At 48.5% G+C, this 27783-nt stretch overlaps 1 protein-coding gene across 2 annotated transcripts in view; it reads left to right on the plus strand.

Annotated features, from left to right (window-relative positions):
* LOXHD1 (lipoxygenase homology PLAT domains 1) overlaps positions 1–27783 on the plus strand; it is a 149374-nt gene that overhangs the window by 18379 nt on the left and 103212 nt on the right. For both annotated transcript variants that reach the window (XM_073897971.1, XM_025886803.2), the window contains exons 5-6: positions 15884–15982; positions 20521–20669. In XM_073897971.1, the coding sequence (XP_073754072.1) occupies positions 15884–15982; positions 20521–20669 (248 nt within the window). The remainder of the gene's footprint in view (positions 1–15883; positions 15983–20520; positions 20670–27783) is intronic.

Genomic DNA, 27783 nt, shown 5'->3' on the forward strand with positions numbered 1-27783 from the left:
TGATGGACATTGGGGTTGTTTCTATCTTTTGGCTATTATAAATAACGTTATGAATGTTAGTGTACAAATAGCTATTCAAATTCCTGCTTTCATTTCTTTTGGGTACAGACGCAGCAGTGGAATTACTGGATCAGGTAGTAACTCTATGTTTAACTTTTTGAGGAACTGCCATACTGTTTTCTACGGTAGCGACATCATTTCACGTTCCCACTAACAATGCATGAGGGTTCCAGTTTCTCTACATACTCACCGATGCTTTATTTTCTGTTGTTGTTGTTGTCTTTTAAATAATAACCATGATTACTGACGTCAGGCATCTCTTCTTGTGCTTATGGGTCATTTGTACATCTTCTTTGGAGAAATGTCCATTCAATTCCTTTGCCTATTTTAAAATTGGGCTGTTTGCTCTCATTGTTGAATTGTAGGGGTCCATCCAGAATGTATTTGTGGATATTAACTTCTTAGCTGGTGTGATTGATTTACAAATATTTTCTCCCATTCCATGGGTTGCCTTTTCCCTCTGTTGAAAAGAGTTGTGTTGATGCACAATAGTTTTTAATTTTTATGAGTCCAATTTATGATTTTTTCTTTTGTTGCCTGTGCTTTTGGTGTCACATCCAACCATCATCGCCATACCCAATATCATGAAGATTTTGTCCCATGTTTTCTTCTAAAAGTGTTATACTTCTACCTCTTATGTTTAAACCATTGATCCATTTTTAGTTAATTTCTGTATAGGGAATGAAATAAAGGTCCAATTTTGGTTTTTTTTTTTTTTTTTTTTTTGCACGTGGAGATCCAGTTTTCCTAGCGTCATTTGTTGTAAAGACTGTCCCGTCCCCATTGAATGGTTTTGGCACCCTTGTCAAATATCACTTGACCATATACACAAGGGCTTATTTCTGGGCTCACTATTCTTCTCATGGACCCAAATGTCTGCTCCTAAGTCAGTACTGAACTGTTTTGATTATTGTAGCTTTGTAGGAAGTTCAGAAATCATGATGCATAAGACTTCCAACTTTGTTGTTTTAAGATTGTTTGGATATCCAGGCTCCCTTGATGTCCTGCTTCTTATAACCAATCCCGCCTTTCCATTAACCCAATACACCATGGTGACAATACACCACACTGACTTTGCAGTCAAAGGGCTCTTATTCCCCTGGAAGAAAAGATGAAAATGCTGTCTCCATCCCAAGTCCTCAATTCTTGCCCAGGACTTCAAGGCTTCTGGAGAAACAACCTGGATTTTCCTGACTCATTCCCACGTGAGTCAGCAGGAGTGGGTGTCCCATTTTTGGCTGGCTCCCCTCCATACCTTAGCCGAATGGTCCAGGAGACATCACACCTCCTGATTAATAATCTCAGACATACACGCACCCTACTAGGGAGTTAGCAGCCATCTCTATGCTCGTCTCCCTCTTAGAGTGGGTGTCAGGGGTCCTGGCACATTCTGGGGCCTGTGGAAGGCTGGCAGCCGCTCGTTCAGCATGTCTGCATTGACTATCCGTGGGAATACAGTCTTGGCTATCGAATTGCTCCAGAATTGTAGTGAATTTTCCATCCCGCCATCTGCCTCTTGGCATCCCCTCATTGCCATGGATGTCTGACTCTCTTCTTAGAGGATTTCTGTCTAGAATGGCTTCCCCTCTTGACAACTCAGAACCCAGAGGGGCAGAGTAGCTACCTTGACATCTGTACACTGAGGGCCTCTGGCCAGAGTCTCAGCACAGTCTCCCAGGCCTTGAGCTGAAGCATTGCCATTAGCGGCTATCATGGGTCATGCCCCTCCGCTCCCTGAGCTGCTCTTCAATGCTGGGTCTGGGTTAAGGATATGGTCCAGACACTCCAGTTGCTTGCAGTCCAGTGAGGACACAGACTACCATAGTACGAGCTACACTCAAGGAGAGGGGAGGGCATCACATGGTTCAGAGCTCCATGTCTCAAGACATAAAAGTCTTAGGTCCAAATCCCCAAAATACTACCTTCTAGCTAGGTGACCTTTAGACAAAATGTTTCTATAGTCTTGTGTCTTCATATGCATACACTGTACAAATCCACAGTGCCCCTCGGAGGTGAGGTCTATTATTATCCCCACTTTACACCTATATCAAGGTCAAGGTGAGCATGCATAGACCACCTCCTACCTCTCCCTCTGTTTCTTAGTCCCAGACCAGCAGCTCCCATTTCTCAACTTGTTTGCTCAGATTGTGTTGGCTCCAGTGTCTGGCAGACGGTGGCTCTGAAAGCTGTTCTTTCCAGCACTTATAAACCATGAGGAAGTTTCAAGGGACCCATAGGAAACGGGTCTGAGGATGAGACATTCTCTCCCCACCTGCTCCCTGATGGTGGTGTGGAAGCCAGACTCCTGACAGAAGTTTCTGGGGCTCAGGCCCTGTTCCATCAAGTGTTCCATCAAGCCCCACAAGGACCCAAAGACCACTGCCTGGAAGGGTTACCCTTGCTCCCAGACTTCTGTGTCAAGTCGGTTAGAGAGAAGGCTGTCAACAAAACATATTTCAGGGTGAGAGGAAACATCAGAGCCAGCGCCTTTCCCCCTTCCATGCTCTCCTTCATCCTGTGCTTCAGTTTTCCCCATGCTACCCCAGCCCTGCTGGGGGTAAAGCCCCAGCCTCTCCGGAAAGCACTGCCTACCCCCTTGCCTTGCGTTCTCCCCCTTGAAACCCTGGAGAAATTGACGTCTGTGCCCTACACAGAAGTGGATTCTCAGGGGTCTGCCCCTCCCAGCTGCAGTCAGGGATGTGTAGAGAATCTCATGGGCAGGGAGGGGAAACTTTTCAGCCTGCTCCCTGAGATTCACACGTGATCTGGCCAATTCATGGCCAGAAGTAGCCACTGTGGCTGATGGGGTGGGTTGTAACCCACCCTGGTGTTTTAAGATGGATAGATGGCTGAGACACCCCATATCTCAGGGACTGCTATTGGCCTGTTTGGGTGCTAACTGCTGAATATATGTCTCTCTGGGCTCTCCAGCCAAGCTCAGGTTTCTCTGGGGTCTCCCTACCTGCCAACTTGGCCACTGGGACTCAGGGGCTTGAGGGAGATTAGTAAAAAACAGGCTCCTCTGTGTGTGTGTGTGTGTGTGTGTGTGTGTGTGTGTGTGTGTGGTGGTTGGTGGGGGGTCATGTGTAGACACACCCACTTATGAAGACCAGCAGCAGAGATGGGTGGAAAGAGCTCTACGAGGGAGTGGGGGGCAGGTAACTGGCTTCTAGTCTTGCCCTTTGATTACTGTGTGCCTTAGACAGGTTACTGGTCCCCTCTGGGCTGCTGCTTCATCTTACCAGAAGGTTGGACTAGATGTTCTCTTAGGTCCTTTGTAGCACTGGCTTTCTTCTGGTATTCTGCTAGCTGAACGTCTCCTTGTCTCCCTTCCCTGGCTCCAGGTCTCCCACCCCCTGAATTCACTCCCCGAACCTTGATGTTGTTACTTCTGGTGTGACATCCCTGGGGCCCAGCACGCAGGTGCGATTGTGAGTATGGTGCAGAGTTGCACGGGCTGAGAGCACAGGGCTGCCCATCCCTCTGGCCCCAGGGAGGCTCAGGACACATCTCTGAGGCTGGAGTGGGCCAGACCCGTTTAGGACAGACCCTGCCTGGCTTTCTCACTGCTAATATGATGTCACTTCCTGCCTTCTGGCCAAGTAATTGTCCTCATCCCAGCACCAACCCACAAACCCTCCCACCTTAAAAAGCGCTGAGATGATCACGTGGCTTAAATTAGTACTGAGCCCACACCACATTGCTTGGGGAAAGTTCTGCCAACTTGGCAATGTGACAGGCCTCGGAAGCCAAGAGCTGAGTTCCAGCTGGCCTGGGGGCTGTTCACACCCCAGGGCTGTCGGAAAGCAGGCACAACAGCGTATCGATGTTTCAGACCCAGGCCTTGCCGGCAGCAGAGGAGGCCCTCGCATTCAGAAGGGCTGGGTCGGAAGTGGGTCCTGCCCCTCCCCTTCTCCCAGCTGAGCCTGTACCCTAGGCTTCCTTTGGGACAAGGAGCATTTATCTTCTTTGGTGGGTTAATAGTAAATATGGCTGCAGCTAGTACTGTGCAATGCCCCAAAGAGACCGAGGGGCTGCTTGCGGAAGTAGCATCGGCTTGGGCAGGTGGGCCAGAAGCATGCAGGTGGTTGGGAGGCTGGGAGGGGCGGATGACCTTTTCGGCCAGGCTCCTAGTCTGGCTTCCTCCGCCCTTCCTTCTTCCTTCCTTTCTTCTTCTTCTTCTTCTTCTTCTTCTTCTTCTTCTTCTTCTTCTTCTTCTTCTTCTTTCTCCTTCTCCTTCTTCTTCTTCTTCTTCTTTCTTTCTTCATGTTGTAGCAAATGGGACAGCTAATGCTGGGGCTGAAAGCTGCTCAGAGGCCAGGGAACAGGTAGAAATGGGATTGTGTTTGTCCAGCATAAGCATTGTTTCCACTCCCAGTGATTTCATCAGGCAACTGGGTTTATAATTTCATTACGGCCCACGGTGTGCGGCACAGCGATTATCACACAGCTCCAGATGTGCACCCGGTCTTGGCAAGACCGTGCTGGGCACAGTGCCCATGGTGCATTTGAAGAAGGGATTGGACAAGAAAGGGCTCGTGATTAACATTTTCAGGGCATGTGCAAATTTCGCTGACCTGCAGCGGATTATGATGGGCCTACCAGAGAACTGCCTGGTGCAAAAGCAAACACAGCATGCAAGCAGCCTGGCTGATGGAGGCAGAAAGCACCCATCACGAGGGCTCTGCCAATTAAACCAGCAGCCCTGACTTACTCCCACATTCTATAGGATGATACCACCCGGTAATCAAATCATTGACTTTAAAATATAGCTCTCTGGGTCAGAAAGCACAAGGGACTATAAACTCTTAATTTAGTTCTGGCTTTGCCACCAACAGTGATGAGACCCGGGGCGGATCTCAGTTCCACTCCCATCCTCAGCTTCTTCCTCTGTGGGTGGTTTCTCAGGGTCTTTTTAGGATTAATAGAGTTAACCAAAATGAGAAGGATGGGTCTAGGGCTAGGCCTCCTCCATGGAGCAGAGGAAACCGGCTTTTGGTGTCCTCCCTTCTGTTGTGGATACTTTTTTCTCATTTCACCCCCTCCCATACTTAGCATTCTTCTGCATAGTGCCCATCTCTCCACCGTGAGCAAGGTCCCAGACCCCCATTCTCTGCCGCCCAGACCTGGCTCTGCCACTCCACTTGTTGGGTAAGCAGGAGCAGATGTCTTACGCTCTGTGCCTCTATCTCTTCATCCGTAAAGTGGGGATAGCGTGAATTCCCACTTCATAAAGTGGTTGAGCTGATTCATTGGGGGAAATGAACGTAAACACTTAACGCATTGCTGGCCACAGAGTAAGTGTTCAGTAAATGACACCAGTATTGAGGAGGTGCTGCTTGTTACGATCCTGATGTTTTCCCTTCTTCTTCCCCTACATCCAGTTTTTTTCTGACTCTGAGATGCACAGACTCAAGATTCTGGCCTTTCAGAATCAGGTAGGACTTTGGAGCCACTGAGTGCCAGGATCCCCTCTAGAATCCACCAGGCTCATCTAGACAACTGGAAATAGGCTCATGACCTTGATTTCAGTGGAAGCCTGCAGGGAGAACCTCTCTTCCACACCCCTTTCCTTCTCCCTGATGTTTCCCCTTAACCCAGCTCAAACATTACCCAGAGCCCTCTGAGCTCTATTTGCTGTGGATGCTGCTTGGGAGTCATTGTTCCCTCAAACCCTCTGGAGGTGGGCCTGGGCCGTCAGGGTTTCGGGCCGGGTGTGGGGGAGCTGGGCCAGTCCTGCAGCGCTCTCCTCCTCTGAACTTCGCAGCAGCTCCCCGCCCACCCCATCTGCTCCCACCTAACGTTGCAGAAAATCATCTCCGGAAAGAGTGGGAAGCAGAGAACTGTTTCCAATGAGGCCTCAGTGAGGAATATCAGAGAATTTCAGGACCGGAAGGGACCTTATCAACTCTTCCTCCATTTTATCGATAAGAAAACAGAAGCCTCAGAAAGTTAAGCCACTGGCTCTTGGTCACCCAATGCGGGCAGAGCTAGTGCCCTGGGCTCCAGATGCCACCTTGTGCTCTTCCAATGTCATTCAGTTTTCAGTGGGCACTTTGGGGAATCTTTTATGTACCAGATCCTTTGCTCAGGGTAAATATGTACAGGTCTTTCTCTCTAGGAACTTAGAGACTAAAAGGGAGAGAGTCGAGCCAGTAAATAATCAGTGCAAAAAGACAGAATGTTCTAAGTAGGGAATGACCTAGACCAATGGAAGCATAGAGGAAGGAGAAATCAGGAGGGCTTCATAGAGGAGGTGATGCCCAATTGAGGCTTCCTAGTTGGGAAAGAGTTTGCTAGGCTTCCAAACAGAATGAGGTTTTCAAATAGGTGTTTATAATAACCGTTTTTTTTTTTCCCTATTTGTGGAGAGCACTTTCTCAGAGCTGCATTTTGTATGCCTGATAATTGGAACTTATAATACAGAAATTGCCTTGGCAATGATCCAGCTGTGGGTGTCCATTCCAGCCACCAGTGGTTTCCTGCTGGACCCTTCCCCTGAGCTCCAAGTGTTGGCCAGAGTGGCGCACGGGTGTCAGAGAAAGGGTTCCCACCTACCCGGGGCTGGATGTCTTTGGTGGGCCCCTGCCTCTGTCTTTTCTCTTCCTTAGTCCAGTCCTCAACCCTCCCTCTGGCCTCCTAGCTGCCCTGACCAGCAAGCTCAAAGGTTTCTGGTACCAAAGCCAGTTCATGTAAGGTTATCTATCAAGTGCATGGATTTTCTTTAGGTGTGTCTTACAGACTTGCGGTTCTCAACAGCTCCTTCTGGACTACAGAGGGCGTGACTTATTCAAGTGTTGGCTTTAGGTGACGTCAATCTTTAGTTTTCAATTACAGGGGAAAAAGTATGGCTATTGTAAAAATTGTCAAAAGTACAAATAAGCAAGAAGAATAAAAGCTTCCATAATCCCATACCCCCAAAATGATAATAGCTAATTTTTATTGGGCACTCACTCAATGTCAGACATTGCTCTAATCTCTATCTATCTATCTAATCTTCACAACACTGCCATGACAGATTTATTATTATTATTCCCATTTTACAGGTGAAGCAAACTAAGGCACAGAGAGGTTAGGTCATTTGCATAGAAGTGATGGACCCAAGAGTAAACCCAGAGCCTTGAACTTAATAGCCGTGTAGGAGAGCCCTGGAGATACTGCTGTTAACATTTTGAATTTCCCTCCTTTTCTTTTTTATGTATGAATATATTAAACACTACATACTGATTAAAAGTGGTATTGTATTACAGTCAACTTTGTAACCAGGTTTTTTCACTTAATATCATATCATAACATTGAACAATCTTCTAAACCATTATTTTAAATGGTCACATGGGTGAATATTGTAATTCACCCCAACGATTGCCCATTTTGGATATTTTTAGGTTGTTCTCCATTTTTCGTTATTAACGATGCTGTGATATGCTGTGATAGACATCTTTATAGGTCATTTATGAACACAATTATTTCCTAGTATAAATGAATTGTTATGCACAGGGATTGAATCGTTAGTTCAAGGAGTTTGTAAAATAGTAAGCCTTCTGACAGGTATTACTCACCTGCCCTCCAGGAAGGCTGTGTGGCGTTCTGGTTCCTCCAGCAGGGGACGAGAAGTGCTGGTTTCCCAGCAGCGGAGTGGAGTCTGGGGTGGAAAGGTGAGAAACAGAGCCAAGATTGCTGGGGTGTGCAGGTGGAAAGGAAGGGTACTGCAGAGCAGTGGGGGTGGGAGCCAAGGGAGATGAGTGTCTGAGGGACATGTGGAAGTGGCTCTCTGGGGCTTGGCAATGAATTGGATGAGGGCGTGAGCACAGTGAGCTAAAAGGAGTGAAAGCCTACCTACTCCATAGTCTTTCAGCACCTGATAACATCAGGCTTACATCACAGTGTCCTAGGAAAGGATACTAGCTATCTATGATTTGGCAGTGAAACAAGGGACAGAGTGCTTTTTCTTGATTACCACCCAGGAGCAACCGTTAATGACTGAGCGATGTTTTAATGTCCTCGCGTAACCAGGCTCAGCATGTGCTCGAGCACCTGTTAGGTACCAAATAAGTGATACACGCCTGGAGAGTTCTAGAGTGGAGCACCGCGGGCTTGGGAGGTGGGCTCTAAGCTAGACCTGGCAGGGTGGGCACAGTGACAGCTGAGAGAGAACCTCCCTGCCCGGACCTCTTGAGTCCAAATCTGGGCTTCACCCTTGCTAACTGTGGGAACTTGATTAGGTTTCTTAACCTGCTGCTTCCAATGCTTTCTCAGTGAGTGGTGACCGCAGTAGTAATAGGGTCTGCCACCGTGAGGATTACAGGAGAAAGAGATGTGACGGGCCATGTCAGTCCTCAGTAAGCATCAGAGGCTCTTACCACTTTGGTAAGTGCGTGTGTCTGCAGGGGCGGCAAGGTTGAGGGAATTCTCGAGAAAGCAGAGGAGTTCCAAGTCCTAATTGAAGAATCGGGTGACTCTGGGTGAGAGATGTGGACCTCTGGACCAGAAGGAAGGAAGAGGAAACCTTTGGGGGGCAGCAAGGGGGGAGGTAGACTCGAGTCTCTGGACCTGGGAGGACCTTCACTGCTCGGGGGCTGTGACCCAGCTCCCCGCGTGGGGTCTTCCGGGGTCCACCCCTTCCCGCACCCGCGCAGGCGCAAGGATTCGCGGGGGGGGGGCCTTCAGTGGCTGGGGGAGAACATTCCGCTCGCCCCCACCCCCAGGGCAGTCCCGCCGGTGTCTCTCGCTCGGTTCCGTGTCCTCCTCCGCGGCGCGGGTGAGATCTCGCTTCTGCAGCGGCTGGCTCGGGCTGAGCGGAAGTGATGGGTGCCAGGGAGCAGCTGTGGACTCCGGTGGGGCTGGGCCGAAGTCAAGTCCCGCCAGCCCCCTGCCTCCCCCTCACCTCCTCTCACCGGCCCCGAGTGAATGAAGCCGCGTTCTAACCATGCAGGACCTGAGAATGCTCGAGGCTAGGGAAAGAAACACCGTGCGTCAACGCAGCAGGACTTCATTCATGATTCCCTGCTTCCTAAAAAAGCCCGGGCCACGTGAGCAGCTGGGAGGCTCAGATCACGTTGGGTGTGGGAGGGTCCCTTCCTTGGCAAGCGGGACCGAGGCTTCGTTTCCGGGCATTTGCTTGACTTCTGTCATCGGGAACGTGACGAGCAGCTCAGCCCGGCTCGGCAGCGAGATCTGGGGGGGGGGGCCCGCCCGTGGCGGGGCTCCCCCCCCCCCCCCCCCCGCCGCCCAAGGTGGCTCTCTCAGATGTGTCCTGTCGCTGCTGTGTGCTGACTGTTCCAGACAGAGCGCAGGCGAGGCTGTGGGGGAGGCTGGCGCACCAGGCGCAGGCGGCAGCTCGGGCCTGCCATGCCTGCCTTTTCTGGAAGCCCACACAGGCAGCTTCCGGTTGGCCCACAGGGGACATGGTTCCTGTTCAGAGGGAGCAGGGCTGTGCCTCTGCCATGCAGCCTGCAGAGGAAAGAGGGTGCAAGGCTCGGCTGGTGGATCCCCTGGGCAGGGCAAGCAAGGCCTTAAGGCGGCCACCTGTCTTTAAGCTGCAACTTATGCCATACCTGCAGTACCCCAACTCAGTTCTGTTTGGCTCTGGAAGGTACCCTGGGATTACCTTAATCTCTGGTCCATTTCCCTTACTGTATATTGTTCGGATCAACGCTCAAACTACTTTGGCTTCTTTGAGTTCTCACTGACCTTCAGGGAAAGGCAACCACTCTCTGAAAGGTAGTGTTGCCGGGTTCAGATATGCAGGTTGTGCACGGCACAACTGAGACTATGTAAGGAGACACTTTTCACATGGTAGAGGTTGTAGGTTTGTGTATCTATTATGACAATTATCCAACAGATGGCAGTAAAGTGTCTTGAGGAAGGGAGACTTTTTCTGATTTGTAGAAAGGCACCCTATGAGCTAATGGTTACTCACTAAAAGGCCAGAGAGAAATCAGTTCAAGGGAAAATGTCATAGCGTTGATTAAACCACAAGCCAACCGAAGGACTGTCTTGGGCAACCGTTCCTGCAATCCATCACTAGGCCCTGTTGGTCCCATGCTTGCTCAGGAAGGTCAGTGAACTTGCTAGTCCCTCCTCCAACCTGACCTTCACCCTCTCTTTCCATCTCTGCTCCTTGTTCACTCTCAGCCAAGCAAGGAGCTGAAGGCACAATGCCTGAGGTTGCAGAACTGATGCTGCCATCTGTCCCCACCTTCAGGAAACCCCAGCCCAGGCCCCCATACTGTACTGCACTCAGGGGAACGTTGAGCTCAGCCCAGTCACCCAGCATTGTAGGGACAGGGAAAGCTGGCCCTCCCTGCCCACACTAGGCAGGACATGGTCCTTCTCACCCCCTCCAGCCCCACAGAAAAAGGGCAACCGTTCCCCAGTCTTCAGAGCCTTGAGCTGCTTAGCTAGTGATGAGTGTGCTGTGATCACCCTGCGACCAGCAGGCTGGCCACCCCTGCACCAAGCACTTCCACTCCCATTCCAGGCCACCGAGCAGAGAACTGCCTGCAGTCCCCTGCCGAGAAACACAGAACACTGCCTGGAATGCACAAGACAGCTTGGGGCAGCGGGTGGCCATCTACATACAGGCTGTGGGCCGACTAGGTATAGTCTTGTGAGGACCTGGAGCGAACAGAGATGCTTACATTTTTTCAAGGTTGAAAAGAAATCAAACACGAATAATATCTGATGACACAGGAGAGTTCTATGAAGTTCAATAAAGTTCTATGAAGTCCATAAAGTTCATTGGCACAAGGCCACGCCCACTTGCTTACGTAGTTTTATGCTGCGCGTCCGGCGTGCGCGGTTTCAGGAGGTCAGTCCGCCTCCGAAGCAGAGGCTGCACTTATGACCGGTGGTCGGAAGGCGAGTCCTGGAGCCTGCGTCGTTCGCTTCACGTGGTGATCATGCAGGCATTTGTCCTCTCCCATCATCTCCAGAGGGGCGAGCCCAGTACGGGAAGGAATTTTGAGAGAGGGAGCCCACACTCACACCACTTTTATTACAGCATATTTTATTGCAGTTGTTGTAACATTATTAGTAATCTCTGTGTCTGTATAGGAAAAAACCTAGTTTCTGTAGGGGTGGGTGCGCGCCAGGGTCGCAGGCATCCTCTGGGGATCTCCACCGTAGTCTCGCAGGTAAGGGGAGGGGGGTACTACCGTATGGCTCATGGCTGCCTTCATGATAACCCCTGCAGAGTCGAGTCCTTGCAAAAGAGACCATGTGGCCTGCAAGGCCTGAAATATTTACTATCTGGCACTTTACAGAAAAAATGTGCCTACCCCTTGGCACAGAGAATGAGAGGCCCAGACACATTCTAGGAAGAGCCCTAGCTTCAGGGAAAAGAGACCTGGCTTTGAGCCCCTCTTGCATCATTTAGCAGCTGTGTGGCCCTGGGCAAGACGCCTTGCCCCCTGAGCCTCCGTTTCCTCATCTGTAAATGAGAACGTCAACAGTATCTGTTCTGCCTGTATCGTGTGGCCCTTGTATGGTTCAGATGACATCAAGGACTTGCAGGGGCCTCATGAGCTGCAAGGCCTGGGTGACCGTTTAGTATTCTTTGCCCTAGAATGTGGGCCAGCCCCGGCCATCCTCTTTGAACTCTTTGCTCTCATCTGCTTTCTCTGGCCCCCCTTGTTCCCTTCTGGCCTCTGGGGCAGGGGTTTTTCCTGGCCTGGGACCTTCCCCTCTGGCTGGTCCTTTCACCAGGGAGGCAGCCACATTTCACATACGGACCTTTTGCTCTCACACGGATCACCAGATCTAAGGGGTGAATTCAACATACACAAACCCACCTGTGACCAGAATGGCAAGTTTGTGCTCATTGAAATCCTGATCACGGGAAAGTGGGGAGCTCTCATGACCTCTTGGGAGTAAGGCCGGGTGCACTGTGCTGAGTCGGCCAGCCATGAGAGAATGAAGCCCTGCTTTTATCCCATCATGTTCTCTCAACAGTATATGCATTTTATCACAATTTAGGGTTGGCACAGGGCCCTAGGCCTTGTTTGGAAAAACGGCACATGAGATAGGATGGGGTTCTGCTTGGAGAGGAAATGTGGAAGCAAAGCCGGGAGAACAGTAATATAATAAGCCTCATTGTCCCTCTTCGGGGCCTTTTAGAGAACAGTTTTGTGAGGTATGCCTGTCCAGCCTGCTGCTTTTCTCAGCCTCTCCTCAATTTGATAGGAGGTCATCTGGCACACGGGGGTGCTGCTCCTCACCCAGCCAACCACATGAGAACCCAGGGCCCCATCTTGCCATAGAGAGTTCTGCAGAGGTTAGAGAACAGTCCAACCTTATCCCAGAACTGACTTTTTCCTGCATTCTGTTCATCTGATTTTCTGACCCCTGGGCTTGGGCCCCTTGTCCACCTCAGCTGGAAAGTTCTGGAAACTCCTTCCACCCTTGTCTCCTACGTGGCCTTATTTCAGCCTTGATGCCTGCTTCTCTGGACTTTCCTGGGAAGGGGATGCTTTGTGTTCCCAAAGCCCTGCGTGGGCTCCTGCTCCCCAGGCCTGCCTGCACCGGCCTCGGGCACCTCCCCCCCTCCCCATCTCTTGGCTTCCCTCTCTAGTCTGCAGCCTGCCTGTCCTGGTCAGATGTCATGGAATTGCAGACTGAAAAGGACCCTTAGTGTTCTCACATTCTTTCACCTCTGGTATTTTCTTTACAGCCTCCCTGACAGATGGCTCTCCACCAATGTGCTTGTCACAAAGTGACTGCTTAGATGTCTCTAGGGGTGGGAAACTAACTTCCCCCAAGGTCATCTCCTGCCTTTGTTGGATAGCCCTAGCTACTAGAAAATGTTTCTTTTGGTGAGCTAAAATATCCTTCTTTATAATTCAAGTGCTAAGTCCAATTCTGCCTTCTGGAATGATGCAGAATGTCTGCTGCTCCTTCCCCAAGGGCTCCCCAGCCCCCCTTATCCTTTCCTCCTGCTGCACTGTGCCCCATTCTTTCTGGAGTCCTGTCGCCCTCTCTGACCCACTGATACTCAGCAGTGGCCTTTAGGGCCTCCCCCAGCCCCCACCTCACCCTGGCATCACCAGCCAAGGGGACCCTGGGCATCTTGTCACCCTGCAGAGGGGACTTGCCTCTGTGTGAAGTAAGCCCTAGACTGGAGCTGAGAAAGGATGTGAACCCAAATGAAGGGTTCTCAGAGGAGGAAAGAACAGCCCGCAGCCAGAGGCCTGTGCGACTTGGAAGATGATCAGGAGCAGGCGCTGCTGGACCGGCCAGGGCCCTCCTCGTCCTCTACAGATATGTCACAGGATCTTCGGGGAAGGGGGGTGGGCTGGAAACCTGCCCGGTCGGCAAGCTCCCCTGGTAACCTGAATGTGGCTCAGACTTCAAGTCACTGACCTAGGGGTTCTTCTGAAGACCCTGGTTCTGTCTCCCATCTCAGAGGGGTCTTCATGGGGAAGAAAGTGGGGTGGGAATCTGGGAGCTCTTTGGTTGGGGACAAGAATTGGAGGGTCTTCCCTCTCTTGTGAGGGATCTCACCAAGTGAGGTTCAAGGAGAGAATTGTTCCCTCGCGGCTCAGGTTCTCAGCAGGTTAAAGATCAGCCTTCAGGGCTGTGGATATGTGGGGGTGTCCTCTGTGGGTGCCCTGCAACATTCGGCCTCATGTCATCTCTAGATGGCAGCTGCTGGGCAGGATTCAAGATAGGAACTGGGTGAAATTAAGTTTTCTCCTTATCTCCCCCACCTCACTCCTTTGCCCTGAGTGACTTCCCTGGGACTTCGAGCTTGAGGAAATGCGAATCAAGTTGCTTTCTGACATACTTAGTGAGACTCTAGTATGTGCTCAGCAAAATGTGCTAGGGGCTGTTTTGGGGGGCTATCCATGAGAAGGAGGTCCTGCCCCAGACCTTTTTTAAGTTCTTGAAGAACTTGGAAGCCTCACCTGCAGGAAACAGCTAACCATGCAAGGCGATAGATGGTAAACTTGGAAATCATTGACACAGACAACATGGCAGAGCCAAGGAATGCGGAGGAGAAAGCCCCTGGGGGCTAGGACATCAGGAAGGAGCTGGGAGGAGATGGGCAGGCAGAAGGCCTGGAGCTCTGGGCCTCAATTAAAACAGTTCCAGTTTATTTTTATTGAGGTATAATTGACATAAAACATTATATTAGTTTCAGGTATACAAAATAATGATTTGGTATGGGTATATACTGAGAAATGAGCATCATAAAAAGTCCAGTTAACATCCATCACCACATATAATGACACATTTTTTTCTTGTGATGAGAACTTTTAAGATCTACTCTCTCAGCACCTTGCAGATAGGCAATACGGTATTATTCACTACAGTTGCCATGCCGTGCATTACGGGTCCTAATTTATTTATCTTATAACCGAAGGTTTGTACCTTTTGACTCATCTTGTTTACTTCCTGTACCCCACTTCTGGCAACCACCAATCTATTCTCTGTATCTATGGGTTTGGGGTTGTTTTGTTCTGGTTTGGGGGATTTTTAGGGGTGTTTTTGTTTTTTGTTGTTGTTGTTTGTTTTTTGGATTCCACATTATCAGTGGAATCATGCTGTATTTGTCTTTATGTGACTGGCCTAGTTTAGTTAGCATAATGCCCTCAGGGTCCATCCATGTTATTGCAAACGTCAAGGTTCCCTTCTTTTTCGTGGCTGAATAATATTCCATTATATATTTATGTATGTTTGTGTGCATGTGTGTGAGTGTGTATACTTCTTTATCTATTCTTCCATTGATGGAAACTTAGGTTTTTTTCCATGTCTTGGCTCTTGTAAATAATGCTGCAATAAACAGGGGGGTACAGATACCTTTTTGAGTTAGTGAAACACCTCTAGTTTTATAAATTTCACATATTGGGCATAAGAAATCTGAACAAAATTCTCCTACATAAAAAATAAAAAGTCACTGAAGGAAGGGGAAAGGGAGGGGAAAATCACCTCAGCCCTTGGAATTGTTAGCACCCAAAGAAAGTCTAGAGGAGCCTTCCTTGCTGCACCACACAGCAACCCCTCTCCTTCGCTCCTTCACTCTAAGGCAGGCTCCAGCTGGGGAGACCTAGGCAGAGCTCAGCCTGTTGTGTAGTTTACATTGAGCCCCATCCCCCCACAAGGCCATGGCCAGCGCTGAGGCATTTGGAGGTTACAGTGCATGGGGTTCTGCCAATTGGGGAAAGATACGGGAAGCAATACAGATCTTTAAGTGAGGTAACCACTAAGCATGCATTTGCTGGCTACTCTCAGTGCCTCTAGTTTTTGCATTGGGTACGGCCCTGATAATTTACATATAAATTTGATTTTCATTTGCAGAATGTATTTTCCCCAGTGAATTTTTACACTGTGATGAAGTGTGGAGAACAGATTGGAGAGGGCAGAGTAGATGAGCAGTGGGCCCAGTAAGAAGCATTTCAGTATCCAGGGGAGATGGGCTGGTGGTCTGGTTCAGTGTGGCATCTGGATTGGGGCTGATTCATGCATCCCAAGGTAGCATGTTAGTAGATAAAAACAGAAGTTCCCTCTACCTGATTTATGCTGCGCACACCATTTAGCAATGACCATTTGACTTTTTATTTCAGCTTTATTGAGATATAACTGACATGTAACATTGTCTAAGTTTAAGGTGTGCGGTGCCTTAACTTGCTACACATAGATACTGGCAATGACCATTTGGAACCAATGTCAGGCAGCTTGTTTCTTACCGTGTTCTTGACAGCAATGGTGATACTTCAGGCTCTGTTGGAGGGAAGGGTGGGTGGTGTGGTAGCTACCTTGGGGCCTTTGTTCTTCTCTCTTCAGGATCCTAACGAGCCGAGGCTTTCTCTGTCCTCCTTCCCAGGTAACAAGTATGAAGTCAGGGTGTATACCGGTGATGTCATTGGGGCGGGGACCGATGCTGACGTCTTCATCAATATCTTTGGAGAGTATGGAGACACAGGTAAGAAATCCTTTCTTCCCAAGCTGTGCCCATTTCTGCTTCTTAGGTGGGCTGTTCCCCCACGCCTAGCAGAGGAAAGCAGCTCCAGTCTCTTCTGTTGAGCTGCAATTCTGCTTGCAGTGTGGTTGTTCATGGCCTTCCCTGGGCAGCCAGGTGCCCATCTCGTAAAATCTATGTGTGTGATGTGTTTTCAGAATAGGGTGTTGGGTCTGGGGTCTGTTTAAACTTGTCCTTCCTCCTAGACAATGAACAGACCCAAGCTTTACATCACCAAGGAACTCATTCTTACTTTCTTTATCTCCTTAAGCTCCGTGGCCATCTTGCATTATATTTTGAATGTGGCTGGGCATGGCCTGATTCAGTGCAGTGGTTTGGTGCAGAGTAGAATGGAGCCAGGGATAGATCATTAGACTTGTCTTCATAGGTGAAGCAAGAACTGAAGACGCAAGCATGGCTACAAGTGTTGGGAGGACATTCAGGCCAGTAGAACTGAGACAGGTGGTTCTCTCCTGCTTCCTCCAAGTTAATGAAATAACAGAGGAGTCAGAAAAGCTACTGAGATCCGAATTTCGGATGCAATATATTAAAGAATTTAAAATGCATTGCTGAGTTTAAGAAACAAAAAAGAGAAATCTCCAGGTGCCAGAAATGAAGAGGGAACTCAAAACCGAAGTATTAGGGGGCACCTGGGTGGCTCAGTTGGTTAAGCGACTGCCTTCGGCTCAGGTCCTGATCCTGGAGTTCCAGGATCGAGTCCCGCATTGGGCTCCCTGCTCAGCGAGGAGCCTGCTTCTCCCTCTAATCCTCCCCTCTCTCATGTACTCTCTCTCTCTCTCTCTCATTCTCGCTCTCTCAAATAAATAAATCAATCTTAAAAAAAACAGAAGTATTAGGTATGAATTGGTGCTATGGCGTTTGGAAGGAGGGACCTTTCATGTTCAACAATCTACAGGATAGATTTCCATACCCACTTGGGGTCAGAAAATAAGACTGTGTCCTGCATGAAGCAAGATAGGCAAAATTAGAACCGCAGGTAAAGCCAGGAGCCCTGAAGGTTCACAGGAACATCTTCAGTGAAAAAAACAGGTCAGGAAAAAGTTGGCTCATCAGTACAATAACCTTATCTCTGCAAGAGCTCTAGATTAAAAAGACAGAGTTGTTGAGAAATTGATACCTTCTGCTCGCACTCATGTGGGCTTGACATCTGATTTTATACTACACGTGTGGTTTGGGGACCTCCCCTCCCCCAAGCACAGAAAATTCGTTCCATGCCAGTAATACCTTTGGTGCTTGCAGAAGCATTTGCAAGACTGCGTGAGATTCCCAAAGATAAGGTACTGGAGATGAGTTCACTTTCCGAAACTACAAAACACTCAAGGACATAATCCCCCATGACTAAACATCAGTGGACACAACAGTCAAGAGTAAATGCTCAAGAATTTCAGGTAATAGGGGCGCCTGGGTGGCTCAGTCGTTAAGCGTCTGCCTTCGGCTTAGTCATGATCCCAGGGTCCTGGGATCGAGCCCCTCATTGGGCTCTCTGCTCCGCAGGAAGCCTGCTTCTCCCTCTCCCACTTCCCCTGCTTGTGTTTCCTCTCTCACTGTGTCTTTCTCTGTCAAATAAATATATAAAATCTTTAAAAAATTTTTTCAGATAATAGAGTAATCTGAGAAAAGCTGTAGTTTAAATATGTGTAAATGGACTACAGACAGGAACAAAACAATTGAAGAAAACAAGGCACCATGAAAAGTATAGAAAACAGAAATATAGGAAATGAAAATATAGTTACTAAATATAAACACTTAGTGCATGTGTTTCACAACACAATTAGAAACCACTGAATAGAGACTTATGAACTGTAACACAAATATGAACAAAATAGAGCAGAGACATGAAGAGGAAAATACAAATGAGAGAGGTCATGATTCATGAAGGACAGAATAAGTTCTGATAGATGTTGAACAGGAGTTCCAACAGAGAATAGAATAGGTGAAAGGAAATACTTGAAAAGATAATGGCTGAAACTTTTTCAAAATTGAGCAAAGACATGAATTTTCAGACTCAAGTGACAGAAGGAGTCACTGAGCAGGATGAAGGAAAACAAATCCACATTTAGATACATTGTGGGGGAACCAAGTGCAAAGAGAAAGATCTTAAAGGTAACCAGAGTTGGCAGATCATCTTCTACAAAACCAATTAGAATGGTAGTAAATTCCTATAAGCTCCTTATACAAGGTCATAAGTTCATGGAATAATAGCTTTAATGTTCTGAGCAAGAATATATATCAGTCTAGAATTCTGTGTCCAGCTAGGCTATCATTCTGGAGTGAGGGCAAAATTACTGAATTGCCATGCAAGCAAAGAAAAATAGGGTTTACCACTCATAGACCTATACTTAAACGGCCGCTGAAGAAGGTACTTTAAGAAAAAGGAAATCATACCCACAAGAAAGGTGAAGCAAGAAAAGAATTGAGCAAAAATATTGGTACTGATGTAACAAAGCTAAGCAAGCATTGACTATAGTAAACAATACTGATAGTGACTATCATCAGGGCATGAGAAAATGTGGACCCAAAATACTAGAACACGATCATCTTTGAGAAGGAAGGTAAATAATGAAAGTTTAAATATAATTAAGTTCTTGGTCACAGCTCATCCCCAAGCGATAGGAGAGTATAGGTATTGATGAACTTTAGACTTCAATAAGTCAAGCATGCATATTAAAATTGTAAAAGTAACCCCCCCCCATAAGAAGTGTATAACTTCTAAACCAGTAGAGGGAATAAAGCCTCAGCCAATCCAATAGAAGGCAGGAAATGAGGAAAGAGAAGCAAAGAAAAAGTATGGCTAATAATAAAAAAATAAAATAAATGTACAAATAATCACAATAAATAGAAATAAACTAAACTCATCAGTTAAAGGATAGGTATTCTCATATTAAATGAAAAGAAATAAAATCCAGCTTAAACATGGGATGCAGAAGGGCTGAAAATAAAGAGAATGCAATGAAGTGTATCAGGAGCACATCAACACCACAGAAGAAGGTGGCACAGCTGTATTATTATTGGCCAAATTAAACTTTAAGGCAAAAACACTTTGTTAGAAATAAAAAAACATATCAGACAATGATGAAAGGAACAGTTAACCTGGAAGATGTGATAATTCTGAACTGGTATAAATTTTACAACGTATTCCCAGAATACGTGAAGCACCTCATGAACACAGCACTTAGCTCAGGCAGCCACTTCGTGGGGACCCATTCGGTTCATCCTCACAGCGGACCCTATGCGGTGGTGCTGTTCGCATCCCCGCTGTGTGGATGACGAACCTGAGACAGAGAGATATGCACTGTGATGTTATTCTTGTAAATTCTAAAACGTGCAAAAAATAGTACATTTTCTCTGTGAATACGTCCACGTGCGAACCAAAATTCACGGAGACAATACAGGTCGCTTGTGGGTGGGGTTTATTTGGGGGAGGGAGTAGGAGATTCGGGTGGCCAGTGAGACTTTAGACCTACTTGTCATCTCTTCTTTAAAAAAGAGAAAGGTCTACGCCAATTAGGCAGAGTGTTAGCACCTGTTCTGCCTCTGAAATCTGGCGGTAGGTGTATGGATGTCTTATACTGCTTTCTATATGTTTGAATGGTTGCACTTCAAAATGTAGAAAGATGTAAAGAATTAAATTTTAGGAAATAAAGCAAATGGATGGCATAAGTGCGAAGCTGGTGCTTAGGTGGGGCTGTAAGTGTTAATATGACCTGCAGGCTTGGGGACATAATAGTGGAAAATTGCAAAGTAGAAAGAACAGGTTAGAATGGATCCTAACGATGTGCTTATCACCCACGTGACTTCTGGCATGTTATCGGGCTTCTCTAAGCCTGTTTCTTCATCCACAAGACAGAATTAATAATACCCCCTCTTGGATTGTGGTGACAAATAGAGAGAAAAGAAAAAAAAAATCTATGAGGAGCTAGGATGTCTGATGGTAGCTGTCATTGCTGTTTTCCAGAAAAGGAGGCAGGCCTAAGGACGTCTCTTGGCTGTCAGGGGCCCAGCACAGCCCTGGACCAACTTCCATGGCTATGCTCCCAGTTCAGGATAAGAGGCTGGGACAAGCCAGGCAGGACTTCAGCTCTAAGGATGGGGGTGCGCATGGGGTTACCAGAATGGGAACTCTAGGCTAAGGCAGAAAGCAGAAACCCAGTTATGGGACCTGGGTACGAGCCACATGCAGGGCAAGCTTCTCCCTTGACTGGAGGTTGGAGGGATTTACAGAGCCCAGAGATCTCAGGGTTGACTTCTTAAAAAAATTTAACATTGTCGTTAGAGTAGTTTTAGGTTCACAGCAAAATGGAGTGGAAGGGCAGAAAGCACCTACTATGTACCACCTGTCCCTGCCCCACCCCCCACCACCTCCCACCTTGTGGACTTTTGAGACCCACCTCCAGTGGGCAGAGCATTAAGCTGAGGTAGAAGTGGGTTTTTTCTCCTCCTCTGGTCTCCTTTGTAAGTTTCTTACCTGTGTGTGTATACAGGGGAGCGTAGGCTGGAAAATGAAAAGGACAACTTTGAAAGGGGAGCTGAAGACAAGTTCATGCTGGATGCTCCGGATCTGGGGCAGCTGATGAAGATCAATGTTGGCCACAACAACAAGGGCGGGTCTGCAGGCTGGTTCCTGTCCAAGGTAGGTTCGGCTGCCTTTCTGTGGTCCCTGTGGCCTGGGCGGGGAATTCTGGCTCTTCAGAGGGCGTATTTCAGCCGAACCTCCCTCTCTTGGTCTATCTGTCTCCACTCTTCTGCCAAAGCCTCCTGGCCAACCATGCTGCCTGACTCCCAGCCTCCCAGGCCCTGCACATGTTACCACATTCCCAGAAAGCCCGGGGCTCCCATCCAAAAGTAGCCAGGGCCTGATCGTCCTGCAAGACTCAAGCTCTCCCTGACTCTGGCCCACCAGAACCTCTTTCTCCCGTGAATGCTTATAACCCTGCCTGCTTAGGGCATTCATTGGACCCTAAATCATAAGCTTTCTTGTGACTTATCTTGGGCTGTTGCCTTGCAACATCTGCATTTAGGTGCCTCATAATCTTACCAACCCAGGACGAAGGTAGGAAGCAAGAAGAAAACAAAAAGGCTTCTGAGGAGCTAACCTTTATCTGGTTCAGAGTTTGTGAGGAGAGCTCATGCCTCTGGCTCTCTCTTGCCTTGCGCTGATTTTGAAGGCAAGACCCCTCAGACTCTCTCTCAGCCTAGTGCTCATTATAGTCTCTTCTAGCAAACTCTTGCCTACAATTTAAAACCTACAGCAAAAGACTAGAGAGGGAAAGAGTCATCGTATTAGGTAGGGCTATTGAGGACTGTAATGGGGACCTTCTTCTTCTTCTTCTCTGAAGAAGATATAAAAAGCCAAAAGAGTATTCAAAATCCACAGAAGTCTGAGGTCACTTAGAAAATGGGCTACAATCCCACATATCTCCCTTCATGAGGCTATCAGTAGATTTCAGCTCATTACAGAAGGATAGGGAAAGGTTATTATAGAATATGTATTTGAAAAATATTTTGAAAAAGATCTTATTGCTTAAAACAGAAACCGCTCTGACTTATAACAATTTGACTGCAGAATGAGGCTGCCTGATAGGTGAGGTTTTGTTATTGCTTAACTTCATTACCTTCTTATATCAGCAGTGTTTGACTGCAGTTGTCAGACGATTGAAGTGCAGTGTTATATAACCAGGGCTTATTTTTCTCATCTCACACAAAATCCAGATGTGGTCAGCTCAGGGCTGGTACAGCTGCTTTTAGGACAGCTGCTGTCTTGCTGTGTCACCATCCTGGGCACTGTGGCTTTTATCCCCCACCTTGTTGCCTCATGATCACATGATGGCTGCTGAATCTCTAGCCATCTTATCTGTGTTCCAGGCAGAAAGAGAAGGGAAGACCAAAGGGGAAAACCATTTTTTTTTTTTCTGGCAAGCCTTGCTTTATTTTGAAAGACACAATGCCCTCCTTGGGCCTTCTGCCTACATTTCATTGGTCAGAAATGAGTTGTGTGGTCACCCTAGCTACAGTGGAAAGTGGGACAAGTGGCTGGCTTTCCAGTCTTTATAGTAGAAGTAGGCTAAGAAGAAGGTGCTTGGGAAAGGGCTGAGTGAGCATCCTCGCATGTCTGCCGCACTCCTCTCCATAACTAGGCTGGACATTCCTTGAGGGCACCACCCCAGCTCTTGGCCTGGAATGGGGCATGAATTGGTGAAGTGAGGAGTGGCCAAGGTTCCTTTGGAAAGGAGGGGGCTTCCCTGGCTCTAAGAGCCGCGAGCCTGGTGCTGAACAGGGTTCCAGGAGGCTAAATGCTGCTTGGATTGGCGAAGAAATGGGGCAGGAGTCCAGGACCCTAAGTAGCCAGTGAGCAGGCAGGGGTGTGTCCTCAGGGAGGAGGAAGGAGAAGAGACAGGTGTGTTTTATGACTGCAGCCACGCTCCTCCATCCTGGGAAGGAACACAGTCTGAGTGAAGACCCGGGGTTAGTGCACAGAGCTGCAAGGTACACCCCAGAGCCTGCGTGTGGCCTTGGCAAGGTTTTGCAGTTGCACCTCCCACCCCCAGGTCAGGTTCCTTCTTGGTCACACGGGCCCACTCATCCGATGCACTCTCTCGAGAAACTTCACGAACAAGGCGGGTTTGCACGCCAGAACAGGCCCCTTTGTTGTCTTCATGCTCAAAGGAAAGGACAGCTTGGCAGAGTGAGAACATGTTTTTTTTCCTTTTCTTTTTTTCCCTTTAAGATGTTGGAAATCGCATTCCGTTGCCTTCTGAAATTTGATATTGAAGCCAAGGGGATTTTTGTTTCTTTCAAGATGATCTGTTTTATTTTGTTTTTGTTTTTGTTTTTTCCAGCCAGAATCCTTGCAGAATTTTTTTCTTTATATTTATAATAAAAAGTCTAGACGAGGGGGGCCTATGTTAGTTCCTTTATACTCTCATCCCCTTACCCTCCAGCCCTTCCTTTTGCTTTTGTTTTTAATTTCTCAGGGACATGATGAGTCTTCGGTGCAAAGGATATTTATTTATTTATTTATTTATTTATTTATTTATTTATAGCTCAGGAAAGAGATCTCCTATGATATACCAGATTCTTGCTTGGATGGCATCTGTTCTGGCCTCTTCTTCGGGAGCACCAATCAGCCATTTATAGGATCTCCGTTCTCTGCTTGGCAAAGTGCTCAGCTTCCTGTGGCCCCTTCCCTCCTCTGTGCTTTGCATCCTGTGAGAACGTATCACCTTCTGCCACCCCGTCATTGATTGACTCTTCCAAACTACCAGGTCCCTTCCTTTCTCCTGTCAGTGTGCATTTTAATTCTGAATGTTTCTATTATTTTTTTCCTTCCTATAAAAGTAATACGTAGTCATTGTAAAAAGTTAGGAAATACACATGAACACAAAATGAGATAAACCTAAACCACCATGATTTCACCACCCAGAGACAACCAGTGAGTATATCTTGGTACACATCCTCCAGATATTTTTCTGTGAATTAATATACATATATCATTTTTTATAAAACGGGGTCATTGTAAACAGTGTTTTACGAGCTGCTCTGTTTCCACTTTGAAACAGAGTATGCAAATGTCCCCATGTTAAAATGCCACGAAGGTTTTACAATGTAATTTTTTGGTGAGTGCGCTAGTGTTGCAGTGCACAGATACACCAGGACTGATTAAACCGATCTTCTTTTGTTGAACATCCGTTTCCTCAGCATTCCGATACTATAAAGAGTGCAGTGACCCACATCCTTGTAGTTTATCTTTATGCACAGCTAAGATTACTTCTTATGATAAATTCCCAGGAGTTGGTTAAAGGACGCGCCGGATGGTGAGAACTTTGACGGATTTGCTGCTTTTTGGTTCTCTTGATGCCTTTCCTTATTCAACCTAGTTCCCTTTTAATATCACCTTTTGCCTTTTCCATGCAGCCCCTGCCACCCTTAAAGATGGTTAGTCCTATTTCGTAAAGACCAAATCTTCTTGTATTCCACGAAGCACGCCCGCTTTCCTGAATCCTTGTACTGTATGCTGTGTGAGGCCCTTGGCAGAGTTCTGCTTTTCTTCTGATTCTTTGGAATGATGTTTCCACCTTTCCTCCTGCCCTCCCCCTCTCCCTTCTTCTTTCTTTCCTATTTCTTTTCTTATTTGCTAGTCAGACACTATTTTGAACCAGAAGGCCAGGCAGGCTACTTTCAGTGTGAGGCTGGTTATTCCTTTTGCGGCTGTATCATGTGCAGGGGTGAGTTCAGGGCCCGACCTGCCCACTCCGTCCACCCCCCAGTACCAAGGCGGTTTGTCCCTCTCCAAGTTTCGCTGCTTTCTGAAAACCTCCTAACAGCCTATTCCTATACCTGAAGCCAAACCAAAATGCTTCCTGGGGATAAGACAAAAAATTAACTCAAGCACTTTGTAGACCATTGTGCCTGGATTTCCTAGCTATTTTCCTGAGGAAGGGAGGAAGGAAGGCTTTAGGTCCCAGGCAGGGTGGGTACAAGCTGGAAGCCAGAGGCTGGGGGAAGGCAGTCTGTGACTACGCCGTGGGCAGCCAGCTCCGGTGTCCCGCCTCCCCTGCCTCCCCTGCCTCGCACCTCACGCTGCCCCTCCTCAGTTCACTCTGACTGATCTGCTGGCCCTCGGCTCCCTAGGGACGCCAATTAAAGGGGCTGTTGAACTGGCCATGTTTCCAGATTTGACACTTGCACAGTAAGTGCTCCTGGTCCTCGAAGTTGCCAGGCTGGTTGCCTTGGACTTCCACATGACAACCACTCCTTAGGTATTTACATTCAAGGGCTTGGTGGGATAAATCTAAAATCCAGTATAATTAACTCCTTCATAGGTGGTCGCCCCTCTAGTCGGCTGCCCATGTGTGCTTCTCAGCCCAGGCAGATGGGCTTCAAGGTCACCCACGCACCCCTTCCTCCCTGCCTCTCCCTCTCCCAGAGTTGGAGGGCTGGCATCCTCCCCACCCCCAGCTCTTGCCCCCACCCAGGGTTTGGGCCCCCACGTCTGGTTAGCTCACAGTCTTGATCAACTCAAATGGTCTGTGCAGTTCAAAGACCGCCTAGGAAGAGCAATAGTCACAAGATGGAACATCATGCACCAGTGGGTCCTGTCCTTGGTCCATCTGCTGCAGTAAAGAGACTGACCCAAGGCCCTGCAGCTCTTCAGTGGCAGGCCTGGGACGTGCCTCAGGTCCTCTGGACTCCCAGTCTGGATTCCCTCCACGATGTCACGTGTTAGACAGTCCACATGCGGAGATCGCCTGCTGCGTGCGGCTGGGAATTGTAGCGCAGCCTGCACCACTGCACTGGCCCTGGCAGGACGAGGAGACGGGCTCGTGGAGTTGATTTCAGGGATGTCAAGAAGCTCAGTGTGTCCTCCCATTACCAATTAAAACTCAACAAACATTTATGCGGCTACCAAATGCAGCTGTTATGATAAACACTGTTCTGCTCCTTAAAAGAGTAAGACAAGTCCCTAAAATAATCATACCTGCCGTACCCTTATATCCCAAGCTTCCAGGGACAGCCCTGCTTTCAATGAACAAACATTCTGTCTTGGGAGTCCCACAATTAGAGTAGCGTCGATCAGACCAAATTTCCTGGTGTGAAGACCAGAAATCAGAATTACCCTGAGTTTAATGCAAAACAGGAGGAGATAAAAGACTTGAGTAAGGTACAAATGAAGGTTGTGGGGGTGAGCTATGTCTCACAGGGCCTCAGGGGTCCACTGGAGCTGGGCCATGAAGACGGGTAGGGTTTTGCCAGGAGGGGCAGGGAGGAGGACTCCTGTGGGCGGATGAGGAGGAGCCGGAGGGTAGGGCAGGGATACTGAGTAGCTCTGGGCCAGAGCACAGGGCTCAGAGGACTGCGAAGTGGGAAATAATATTAGGGAGGTAGGTGTGGGAAGGACCTTTCCAGATCCTGATCATAATAAGCCGTCAGAGGTCTTTATTGACTGAGGTGGAGCAATGGTCAGAGGTGGTGGTGAGAGAGTAGGTGTGTGGGTGGGCTCAGAGAGGAGGAGCGGAGGAAGAAGGGAATGTCAGGGTGTCACCATTCAGAAGCTGCCGTTTACAGTTATTTATGTTATGTGACAGAGTTTTTCAGTGTAATGACGGAGACCTGGAGCCTGGGGCTAAGGATAGCCTCGTGACAAGGAGAGCTCCCCTTCCTTTGGTGGGCCTCAGTTTCCCCCATAGAACATTCTCTCCCTCTTCCATGAGCCCAGGTCTTCCCTGCTCACTCCTAGGTGCTGAGATTTATCTTAAAGTGGGTTCATAAGCTCCAAAAGTCTTCCTCCTTTTTTTCTTCTGGGTCAAAACTTACCTGCCCTTTGCCCTCTGATCTTAGAACTCTAACAGGAAGGCACAGTTCAGCAGCGGCTCTGGGAGTGTCGCGATGGCTGCTCACAGGTCATGGGCCGCTTTTACTGGATAACCCGTATGCATTTTTTTGCAAACTCCTTGAAGGCAGAGGTTTGTTTTACGTGCATTGCCTGCTGTGGTGGCTGGTACACAGCGGGTCCACCCTTCGTGGGCGCCCCCCAGACTCTATGTGTCTTGGGCACCTTGGCACGTGGGCGGGAGGGAGGAGACCCTTCATCCTCCTCACATTGTTCTGTGTGTGTTCAGTTTTGCACAGAACGGGCCTCTGTTCCCATCAGGTTGTATAAAATCGGTGGAAGTTCTCCCAATGTAGAGCGCGGAGAGCTGCTAGGAATCACAGCTGACGCTCCACATCGATCTAAAACCTGCTGACTCCAGGCCCCGCTCCATGTGCTCACGCCCGTGTGTTTACCCTGTAAGGGGTGGGGGGCCGGCGGAAATGAAATCCCCAAGGCCCCCGATCATTTGGGTGTGTCTAAAGAACAGGGAAGAAAGGACCCCTACTTGGCGGCTCCACCTTTTCCTCCTCTCCTTCAGGATAGTGTAACCTTCTTGGCTTTTCCCGTTGGCTGGTCTTGCCTTCTGACTCGGCTGTGTCCTTGTCGCTGCTGAGACAGTGGGCTCCAGCGTGGACAGGCCTCACCACCCCGGGGGCCTGTGACCCCGGCTCTCCTTCTCGCCTCTGAGAAGGCGAGCCCTGCCTGGGGGCTTGTCTTCCAATGGAGGGTGTTCCCCCAGGAGATAATGGTTCTTGTTTTTTATTTGGTCATTGCTTCTGTCTGTCTGTCTCTCTCTGTCTCTCTGTCTCTCTCTCACACACACACCCTCTCTCTCTCTCTGTCTCTCTCTCTCTCTCCAGGCGTGTGCTGCTCTCAGTCACGGGGCAGGGGGTTTCTGTTTCCCCAGTCCTCTTCTACAATGGTTTCTGCCGTAACGACAGAATCTGTGAAGCAGCACTCTGGCTGGAACACCAACCTTTCATTCTGTTAGCAAAAACCATTCCTGAGACGTCCTGAAGTCTTACAAGGAACTCCATGAAAACTCAGAGCTGTCTGAGGAGGTTGTGAACAGAAGCGGGAAAGCTGCTCCCTCCTGTCTTACAAGGGACTCTTGGAAATGCCCCTCTGAGCAACAGGGGTCCTGAGTCAGCCAGGACCCATGTCAGCAGAGGCCAGAATGCCTTTGGGAGAACCCTCTGCCCCCTCGCCCCGGCTAGTTTCTCTGCACTGCAGCGCTCGGTCATTTCCTTCCCTGCCTGCACCTCTGCTCCTTCCCGCTGTGGTGTGCGTCCCAGAGGTGCTCCCAGATAGTTGGCTCTCGGGGAGCCGGCTTCCTCCAGCCTCATCTTGCAGACCTTGCGGCCACGAATTTTCA

The sequence above is a fragment of the Callorhinus ursinus genome, unplaced genomic scaffold (assembly GCF_003265705.2).
Source record: "Callorhinus ursinus isolate GAN/ISIS: 27379988/994484 unplaced genomic scaffold, GSC_fseal_2.0 scaffold11, whole genome shotgun sequence".
NCBI classification, from domain to species: Eukaryota; Metazoa; Chordata; class Mammalia; order Carnivora; family Otariidae; genus Callorhinus; species Callorhinus ursinus.